Below are 11,408 nucleotides of genomic sequence, written 5' to 3'. Positions count from 1 at the left end.
AATTTTTTAATTTATCATTTAATAAAAGTTATAGAGTATAATATAATAAAAGTTTTATTCTCCAATCTTTATTCTTTTTATTAAATAAAACTGTTCAATCACTACTTTAATGTAATCTTTTTAAAGAAATAATCTCAGATCCTCAATGATGTTCTAACTTCCATTAGCATATTCAGGAATGTTTGAGGGCATCACATTTATTTGTTTCATTCTTATTCCCCATGGCATAGAATTCTAAACAGACAAAAAAAATACGTTTAAATTGGCACAGTACAAATATAAATTATACAAACTAAACCATGTTGGGAGACTTAAGGGAAATGCTCTTAAAATTTTATTTATTTATTTATTTGATAGGGATACAGAGAGAGGCAGATAGAGATAACGGGCATGCCAGGGCTTCTAGCCACTGCAAGTGAATGCCAGACACATGTATTATATGGCTTTATGTGGGTACTGGGGAATCAACTTGAATCCTTTGGCTTTGCACGTAAGCACCTTAACTGCTAAGCCACCTCTCCAGCCCTTAAGGGAAATCTCTCTCTTGATTTTTTTTTTTTTTTTGAGGTAGTGTTTCACTCTTGTCCCAGGCTGACCTGGAATTCACTATGCAGTCTCAGGGTGGCCTCGAACTCATGGTGATCCTCCTAACTCTGCCCCCCAAGTGCTAGGATTAAAGGCATGCACAGCCATGCCTGGTGCAGGAAATCTCTTAATTCCTGATAGAACCTTGAGGTTCTAGTCTGAATGGTCGCAAGGACAGTTTTCCTCAAATCAATCTATAGAAACAATAAGATACTAAACAAAATAATATAAAAGATACTAAACAAAATATGTGAAAGTTGATGAGCAGAGTAGTTGATTTGTATGAACAGTGAAAGGGTAATTAATGTAGGAATCTTGATTTTAAATGATTAAAATATAAAAACATCAAAGCAAACTAGAGATGCTGTACCAGTGACTGATTCATGGAAGGAAGACTTGATAATGTACACTTGATTGGAATCAACTTTTTATGCTTAGCACAAGATCCTATGAAGAAAATGAAAAATCATATCATGCACTAGGAGAAAATATTGCCAAAAGATATATTTGATAACCAATGATTATCCAACATAACCCAAAACTTTAAAAGCTCATCACTAATAAATAATTCCATGCAAAATGTGTCAAAGACCTTCATCAGACATGTTGACCAAGCACACATAACAGAGAGCAAATCAGCATGTAAGAAGATGTTCCATATCAATGGCATTAAAGAAATGGAAGTTCCAATAACATGAGACGCACAAAACCATGAGGTAGAACAGCCAAACTCCAGAAAAACTGACAGTACCAACACAGCAGGATGTGGAGCAACTAGAACTCTCACTCTTTGCTTATTGTGATGAAAAAATGCACAGACACTTTTTGGAAGACAGTTGGGCTGTTTTCTGCAAAACTGAACATATTCTTTATTATGTAATCCAGCAGTCATTCTCGTTGGTATTTATCCAAATAAGCTGAAAATTTATGGCCAGAGTTTTGGCATCTTTATTCCTGTCAAGCTGGATATGAACAAAATCCTTCAGTTGATGAATGCAGCAATAGACTTGATACATCACCAAATGGAATACTATTATTCAACAAAATAAATGAGCTATCAATCCATGAAAGATTGAGAAAACTTAAACACGGGACTGCCTGCTCAGAAGCCCTCTCACCTTAGGAGCTTTTCAGCTCTATTTTCAATGTCCGATTTATTTTTATAAACTAAATCTTTCTTAACTTACAAAAAAAAACCTTAAACAATATTAGCAAGTCAAAGAAGTCACATGGTAAAAACTCCACATTGTATGATTCTATTAATCTGACATTTTGGGGAAGTCAGTGATTTCCAGGGATCAATAAGAGGGAGAAAGAGATATATAAATAGAACTGAAGGCTTGGGAGACTGAAACTATTCTGTATGTTGCTCAAAAGGTGGATACATACTATAATAACTTTATCCAAACCTAAGGAATGCACAGCACATGGAAGGAATCCTAATTGAAATGAGGGTTTCAGCAGTAAATATGCATTAATATAGGATAATCAATTGTTAGAAGTACAACACTCTGGTGATGGATGTTGATAATGAGGAAGAATGTGTATGAAAACTATATCTTCTTATAATTTTTATGAATTTAAAAATCTTTCAAACTTTATTTTTTCTCAGGAAGACTTATATCTCAAAATCAAACCTATGATAATTATAATAGCATAAGATTATATGATTATCAAAGAGAAACTGGAAGACTTGAGCAGACCAATGACCACATGATTTGTGACAAAACACAGAAATGATAGAGAATGGGCACAGTGCAAAGCCACCTGGGAAAAATGGACACTAACATTATTCATTTTAAAAACTTTTAAGTTGATTATACCTTTAAATGTGAAAAGTAAATCATAACTCAGAATGTGTAAGCATTTTTATGATCTTAGATTATGGAGGTATTTAAACAGAACACAAAAGTGATACCAGAAATTGAAAATATTAATAGATCAGGTTGGTAAAACTAATGTTTTGTGAGACACCATAATATAGTTAAAATATAAGGTTTAGAGTGGGTAAAGATATTTGCAATACTTATATCTGGAAAAGGTCATATCGTTAGAATATAGGAAAAATCAGCCGGGCGTGGTGGCACACACCTTTAATCCCAGCACTCGGGAGGCAGAGGTAGGAGGATCACCGAGAGTTCGAGGCCACCCTGAGACTACATAGTGAATTCCAGGTCAGCCTGAGCCAGAGTGAGACCCTACCTCGAAAAAAGCCAAAAAAAAAAAAAAAAGAGTATAGGAAAAATCTATTGCAGAAGAAACCAACTGGCAAACCAGCCAATGCCCCTAATAAAATGTTTATGAACAGGGCCTACATGAACATTCATCCTAATGGCCAATAAACATGAAAAAAGAGTTACTTTATTAATCACCAAAAACATGTAAACTCTATCTATAATATATCTCTACATACACAGTAGAGTATAAAATTGGAAAGGTATCATCAAATGTTGACAAGATTATAGAGCAACTGGAAATCTCATACACTGATAATATTACTTTTTTTTTTTTTTTTTGGTTTTTCAAAGTAGGGTCTTGCTCTAGCCCAAGCTGACCTGGAATTCACTATATTCGCTATGCAGTCTCAGGGTGGCCTCGACTTAAAGTGATCCTCCTACCTCTGCCTCCCAAGTGCTGGGATTAAAAGCATGTGCCTCCATGCCTGGCTGATATTACTTTTTTAGTAGGACTAGGATTTGAACACATGACCTTGAGCAATCTAGGCAAGTGCTTGACATTTAAGCTATATCTCTAACCCTTGAATTTTTTGAGAGAGTACACACTTTCTCAAACCAACTGGCCTCAAACTTCTGCTTATTTGTTCTGTGCTTTGTATAGCTGGGATTACAGGTGTTATCCACCATGCACAACTCAGTAAAATTACTTTTGCAAAATATTTCACAATGTTTGATAAAGCTAAATACTTCTTGAATATGTTCAACATAAATAGAGACATATGGTATATACATGTTCTTGTACATGGTATGTATATATGGATGTTTATGGCAGTTCTACTGAACAAAATTCAAATTGGGAGAGCTTGTTTTGAGGTTCTAGCAGGGGAGCGCAGCTACCCATATACCTTTGATGGGAGATCGGTCCTCCTCTATACGAGGAAGGTCATCCTCTTCAACCAAGCATGCAGCTGCAGAAGGGAGGCACATGGAGTGGTGAGGGAGGAAGGGGACACCCACCTATCCAGCCGAATCAACCCTGGTGATCAATGGGGTGACAGATGTCACAGCCAGATCACCTTCACATTCAACAAAATTCAAATTGGAAACCACAATATTCATAAACTGGAGTACATATACAAAAATCATGGTACATTCACATGGAGAACTACCAAGAAATAATTAGAAAAAGTAAATTTGAATATAGCACAGATCAATTTTACAAACAAAATGTTCCAAGAAAGATGGCAGACATGACAGGACCACTGCTTGATACCTTTTATACACATTCAAATGGCAAAAGACTCTGTCATAATTTTAAAAAGGCAAGAAAATGCTCATCTTTTTGGAAGAGAGCAATAACCAGTTAATGGAAATGGGAAATAATTTGGGTTTACATACAGTTTATTTTGTACTTTTTAAAAATTTATTTGCAAGCAGAGAGATAAAGATAGAAGAGAGACAGAGAGAATGGGCACAGTATGGTCTCCAGGCACTGCAGATAGATTCCAGATGCATGTGCCATTTTGTGCGTCTGGCTTCACATGGTGAATCAAATCTGGTACACTAGGCTTTGCAGCGAAATGTCTTAACTGCTGAACCATCTCTCCAGTCCCAAACAGTTTATTTTTAACCACAATGTAGTACACTTAAGATTTATGCCATTTCTGATTATATGTTATACTTAGAAATAACGATAATTGGAAGCCGGGCGTGGTAGCACATGCCTTTAATCCCAGCACAGGCAGAGGTAGGAGGATCTCTGTGAGCTCGAGGCCACCCTGAGACTCCATAGTGAATTCCAGGCCAGCCTGAACCAGAGTGAGACAATACCTCAAGAAACTAAAAAGAAAAAAAGAAAGGAGGGAGGGAGGGAGGGAGGGAGGGAGAGAGGGAGGGAGGGAAGGAGGGAAGGAAGGAAGAAAGAAAGAAAGAAGGAAAGAAAATTGGGAATATTGAAAATTTTTTAGACATTCAATACATTAATTTCTTGGATTTAATGAAATTACCAAGTAAAACAGGGTTTCTCCATTTACTCAAAAATATTTTGTTAAGATTAACATGACATTTTTGTTCAGTATAAAGGTTTCCATTTCCACTGAAAATTAACTCAGCAAACATATTATAATTTCCAATATTCTGTCAGGCTATCATCAAGAGTACTTTGTAATCTAAAAAGATATTGATGTGGGCATGAGGTATAAACTTCCTAATAAAAAGGCCAGAATTATGCAATAGCAAAAACAGACCACGGGGTGGCGATACAGGCTAAGAGTATGAAAACCTGGGATGTGCAGATGCACAAGAGGCCATTAAGCTGGCAATCAGGAAAATGATTGCTCCGTGAAAGGAGGCATTTAGATAAGATCTAGGGTATACATCTCTAAAGAAGGCATCTTTCTATCAAAATTTAGTAAGAATTAATTCTAGGTAATATAATTAACCCATCTGGGTGGAGTGTAACCGACTTGAAGAAACTGCCTTTTGGACCCTGTCTGAACAATGGAGACAGCGCTACCAAAAACGCCATGGAAAAGGCAAGTTCTTTTTCTTGCTGTTCTGTTGCTTGTGTGGGAGGTTGGCTGTGAGGCAATTCGGTATTCCCTGCCAGAAGAAACAGAAAGTGGCTACTTGTTGGCCAACCTGGCAAAAGATCTGGGGCTGAGGGTGGGGGAACTGGCCACTCGAGGTGCGCGAATGCATTTCAAAGGAAACAAACAGCTCTTGCAGCTCGATGTAAAGACCGGAGATTTGCTGGTTTATGAAAAACTAGACCGCGAGGTGCTGTGCGGGGGGACAGATCCCTGTATATTGCATTTCCAACTGTTACTAGAAAACCCCGTGCATATTTTTCAAACTGATCTGCAACTCACAGATATCAACGACCATTCCCCAGAGTTCCCAGACAGGGAAATGCTCCTGAGAATCCCAGAGAACGCCCAGCCAGGGACTGTGTTTCCACTGAAAGCAGCTCAGGACTTTGACATAGGTCGCAACACCATACAGAACTACACCATCAACCCCAATGCCAATTTTCATGTAGTTACACGCCACCGCGGAGGTGAGAGGAGATATCCAGAGCTGGTTCTGGACAAGGCACTGGACAGGGAGGAGCAGCCTGAGCTCAGATTAACCCTCACCGCGCTGGATGGTGGGGCTCCACCCAGGTCTGGGACCATGACAGTGTGCATTGAAGTTGTGGACATTAATGATAATGCTCCCCAGTTTGCTCAATCACTCTATGAGGTACAGGTTCCTGAGGACAGCCCGCTCAATTCCTTAGTTGTCACTGTCTCTGCCCAAGATTTGGATTCTGGAACCCATGGAAAGATAACCTATGCTCTATTTCATGATGATGACTTATTTGAAACATTTGTAATAGACGAAAGCACAGGAGAAATTCATCTGAAAAGGGCTTTGGATTTCGAGGCAAGTCGATACTTCAACATGGAAATTATAGCCTCAGATAGTGATGGCTTTTCAGGAAAATGCACTGTCGCTGTCGAGGTGGTGGACATGAATGACAACGCCCCAGAGCTAACATTGTCGAAGCTCACAAGCTCCATCCCAGAAAACTCCCCAGAGACTGTAGTTGCTGTTTTCAGTGTTTTTGACCCAGACTCCGGAGACAATGGCAGGATGGTGTGCTCAATTCAGAACGATCTCCCCTTCTTTTTAAAGCCCACGTTCAAGAACTTTTACACGTTAGTGACAGAGGGACCACTGGACAGAGAGAGCAGAGACGAGTACAACATCACCATCACCGTCTCAGACATGGGCACACCCAGGCTGAAAACGGAGCACAACATAACAGTGCAGGTGTCCGACGTGAACGACAACGCCCCAGCCTTCAGCCAAACCTCCTACACCCTGTTGGTCCCAGAGAACAACAGCCCCGGCCTGCACATAGGCACAGTGAGCGCCACAGACACAGACTCAGGCACCAATGCCCAGATCACCTACTCGCTGCTGCCGCCCCAGGAAGGCGACCAAGACCCGCAGCTGGCCCTCGCCTCGCTGCTGTCCATCCACGCGGACAGCGGGCAGCTGTTCGCCCTGCGCGCGCTGGACTACGAGGCGCTGCGGGCCTTCGAGTTCCGCGTGGGCGCCGCCGACCGAGGCTCGCCCGCGCTCAGCAGCCAGGCGCTGGTGCGCGTGCTGGTGCTGGACGCCAACGACCACGCGCCCTTCGTGCTCTACCCGCCGCACAACGCGTCGACGCCCTGCACCGAGCTGCTGCCCAGGGCGGCTGAGCCCGGCTACCTGCTCACCAAGGTGGTGGCGGTGGACGGCGACTCGGGCCGCAACGCCTGGCTGTCCTTCCAGCTGCTGCAGGCCAGCGAGCCCGGGCTGTTCAGCGTGTGGGCGCACAATGGCGAGGTGCGCACCGCCAGGCTGCTGAGCGAGCGCGACGCGCCCAGGCACAGGCTGCTCGTGCTGGTCCAGGACAATGGCGAGCCGCCGCTGTCGGCCAGCGTCACGTTGCACGTGCTGCTGGTGGACGGCTTCTCGCAGCCCTACCTGCCCGTGGCCGAGGGCGCGCGCGACCCGGCGCCGCCCGACGCGCTCACTGTCTACCTGGTCATCGCCCTGGCGTCGGTGTCTTCGCTCTTCCTCTTCTCTGTGCTCGTGTTGGTGGCGGTCAGGCTGTGCAGGAGGAGCGGGGCGTCCTCGCTGGGCGGCTGCTCTCTGCCTGAGGGCCACTTTCCTGGACACCTGGTGGACGTCAGCGGGGCGGGGACGCTGTCCCACACCTACCAGTATGAGGTGTGTCTGACTGGAGAATCCGCAAACAAGGAGTTCAAGTTTCTGAATCCCATTATCCCTCCCAATGTGATTCAAGACACGCAGCAATATTTCACTTGAAGTGGGAAGTTAAGGTTCAATAACAGAAGAATTAGAATTAGAATTTGGGTACAAGTATCTCCCTGTTAAATCAGTTATATTTTCTTGAGGTAATTCATTTATGTATTTATTTTACTTTCTTTTTGTTTACTAGTGGTGAAATATATTCCTTTCTTCGTCTGCTTCCTATTTAACCAATACCAACTTATTGCATCTTTTTCTTTCACTTGGTATGGAAGCATAAACAAATTTGTTGTGTTTTAGGGTGATTTCAAATAGGGTTAAGAACTCATTTCATATTTAGTATTTTATCATCATTGTCGATTTTCCACCCACTAATTTCATAGCTTATCTTGTTGAGTGTATTTATATAATTTGATTTATATTATTCAATACATTTTATCACAGTTTATTAATTGTGCATAGTGGTAGGGTTTATTTTGAACATTTTTCATACATGCATATAACATACTTTGGGAATATTCACCCCTGATTACCCTCTAGAATCCTCTCAGTTGTGTCTCATCCACTTCAACCTCAGTAATAGCCCAATATATTTTTACGTTTCTATCTCTCTCATGTGAGAGAAAAAATTTACTGCTTGTCTTTTTAAGTGTGGTTATTTAGTTTGCCAAGAGGTTGCCAACAATTTCCTACAAGTTTCATGATTTCATTCTCTTATGCAGAATAAAACACCATTGTGCATAGTTACTGTATTTTCTTCATCGACTCATAAGTGCCTTGTGCATAGATAATGAAGTGCAAGGACCAATGAAATATTCTTTCTTTAAGACTATATGGCATGTCGGTGTTTTAGGTGACTAGGACCACAACAAAAGTAACACCTCTAATTCATTCTTTTTATTGATTATTGCAATGAAAATTTGAGATTATGTCTTTGTTCTAGCAAAATGGGCAAAAATATACCCAAATACAGCAAGTTACTTTTAGATGATTATTTTTAGGGTCACTCAAATCATATTCATGACTCCTGAAGAAAAAATAAAATAAACCTAAGCCATTTAAAATAAATGTGTTATTCATTTTTTATGAAAAAGTATTTATTGAGGCATGTGGTGGGATGACAATTTTTCTTTGGAAATTGTGAGATGTAGATGAGGGGTCTTTTAGATTTTCAGATGAATGATCTCTAAATGTCTTACAGGAAAAAGTAGTTTCCTGGAAAGTCCTGCTGTATTTCTAATACCTACATGCCATACATATGGTGATTTAAAAAGAAATATTTTCTGTGCTTCTTTTAGATTTCAATATGACATGATTTAAGATTGTTTGTAATTCTTCTAGAATGAAAATTGTCAATCCACGTAAGAATTCCCCCTCTACATTAAAATTAAAAGATGTACAAGTACAGGAATTTCTAAAGAGTGAAAGGTGAAACTCATTAAAACCATAAGTAATATCTGAAGGCAACAAATATATCAAATCATATCACTATTTTAAGTGAAATAGGAATAAATACTTTCACATAAATAACTATTTTCCTTCATTAAAGAAATCTAATAAAAATAAATTTTCTCCTCATAGATATTTTCTCATTCAGATAAATAGAACTAGCTAAGATTTGACTATTCATGTATAAAAGAATGAAAGCTGAAGTGCTCAAAAATTTTGAAAAGGGGGAGGGGGTAGGTCACCGATGAGCCTAATAATGGTACCAAACTGCCTGTATTTGCTGAATAGAAAACTAATAAAAAAATTTTTTGAAAAGTCCTGAAAGAGAAAAATTAAGATTTAAAATGCTTTTAATTATATACTTAGTATAGTTATAGTCATATTTAAATGTCTCAATAGGAGCTTCAAGCTTCTTGCTTAGTATACAAGAGGACCTGGATTCCATCTTGGGCACCAAAAAAGGGGAGGTAATTTTATGTAAGAGAAAGTTAAAACATGAATCTTTACTAGTCAGAGAAAAGTATTTCCTTCAAGCTTAAATATTTCTCAGGTATATTTTAATCAGAATCTTTTAATCAGATTGTTTAATTTTTCATACTTAGCTGTTTTTCCATGAAGATAGTGTGAATGGCAAACTTCTGTTTCAGACTTATCTTTATTATTTAGCGGCCTTCCTCTCTGGGAAGTGTTTAATTATAGAAAGCATAAAGGGAATTTTTAGGAGCTATTATGGTATATGATATGAGACTGTTTGATCCATTTACAACATAAAGACAAAAAGAAGAGATACTACTATCAGTAGGGGTGTGTGTGTGTGTTTGTGTGTGTGTAAGAGAAAACGAGAGAGAAAGAGATCTATGTAACCTAAATCTGAGGTCTAGGGCATGCCAGGCACTTTACCACTGAGCTATATCCCCAATCCCAGATGCCATTACTAATTAATTTGTAGATGGTCTAACATCACAAATTGCTGAGAAAATGGGCAGAAATTTGTAAATCCAAAAGGCATCATTTGGATGAAATTTGGAGTCAGGAAATAACTGTATCTTACTTTTAGTTCAAAATTCTCTAATTGTGAACAGTCATAACTTATCTGCTGAGTTGAAGAAGTCTTCCCAGACCCTCTTATGTTTTGAGACAACAACTTGCTGTATTGTATTGCACAGGCTAACCTGGAGCTCACTATGTAGCCTAGGATGGCAAGTACCATACCTTCAGTCTCTCAGAGACTGGAATTACATGTGTACATCACCATGCCTGTTATGTAAAATTATTTTTCTGCATATTTCATTAAATGCAGAACACAGGAGGTGCCACATCTATAGGACTAACTACTGTTGCACTTTCAGGAATTTCACAAACTATAATTCTGATATAAGTAAGAAATGAATTAACAAGATGTTAGGATGATCTTGTTCTCACATTTGTCACCCCATTGATCACCAGAATTGATGAGGGATAGTCTGGTGGAGTCTCCTTCCTCTTTCACTGCTCCGCGTGACACTGAAGCTGCATGCTCAGTTAAATAGGACTGGTCTCAGACAAGGCTATACAAGTAGCTTCACTCCCCATCTAGAACCTCTAAATAGATGTTCAAAGAAATCACTTCACCTATTAGTAATAGTTAATAAAAATTTTTATAATTTTGCTTGTAAGAAAATTTCTATAAATATTTAACAATTCATATTACTAATATATCAATGCTTCAAAAGGAGGGAAAATTAAGTAAAATTTGGATTTCTTCACTCCCCAAAACTAAATGACCTCAGCAAACTTAAACCAATTTTAACACATTGTTTCTGTTTTATTTATAATTGAGGTTATAGCACGTAACACAATGCTTCATTCATAGTGGATGTTCAATTTATGTTTGCTGAACAACCTGAAATATTTAGAAAGTTAATGAAACTTTGAGGTTTTCCAGTTATCTCTTGTACTCACTGTGATTTAGAGATACTGGGAACACTTTAAGCAAATAAATTACAAAATCTAGATTAAATGGAAAATTTCTGGAAACACAAACTGAATAAACTAAAAAGGTAAAATGTCTGAATAGATCTATAACAGGACATTGAATGTCTAATCAGATATTTTCCAGAAATAAAGGTCCAGATAGATTCAATGCTGATACTTAACAAAAATTATTCACACAGAAGAATTTGAGGAGCACTACTCATTAACCTAGCCTAGGGATTCTATGACAAAACCAGTTAAAAATGGCAAAGGAAATAAACCTGTATGCCAATTTCTCTTGATAATATGGATGTAAATTTTTCAACATAATGTTAGCAAATTACTCCATGAATACATAATAAGATGACACTTTAGATGTGAGGGATTTATATGGGTAATGCAATACTGGTTCAACATGTAAAAGCATTGAAATAAACC

At 39.0% G+C, this 11,408-nt stretch overlaps 1 protein-coding gene across 1 annotated transcript; it reads left to right on the top strand.

The window, feature by feature from the left end:
• The first annotated feature begins 5,071 nt into the window (after positions 1–5,071).
• LOC123454122 (protocadherin beta-5-like) lies at positions 5,072–8,616 on the top strand. Its single transcript, XM_045132305.1, has one exon. It carries the CDS (start codon positions 5,262–5,264, stop codon positions 7,623–7,625), a length of 2,364 nt encoding a protein of 787 aa, XP_044988240.1. The 5' UTR covers positions 5,072–5,261; the 3' UTR covers positions 7,626–8,616.
• The last annotated feature ends 2,792 nt before the right edge of the window (positions 8,617–11,408 follow it).

The sequence above is a fragment of the Jaculus jaculus genome, chromosome 13 (assembly GCF_020740685.1).
Source record: "Jaculus jaculus isolate mJacJac1 chromosome 13, mJacJac1.mat.Y.cur, whole genome shotgun sequence".
In the NCBI taxonomy this organism is placed as follows: domain Eukaryota; kingdom Metazoa; phylum Chordata; class Mammalia; order Rodentia; family Dipodidae; genus Jaculus; species Jaculus jaculus.
Note: the sequence above shows the minus strand (reverse complement) of the source record. Positions and strands in the feature narration are given on the sequence as shown.

Coding starts and splice junctions, on each gene's coding strand:
- LOC123454122 (XM_045132305.1), top strand. CDS start 5,262: ATGGAGACAGCGCTACCAAAAACGCCATGGAAAAGGCAAGTTCTTTTT.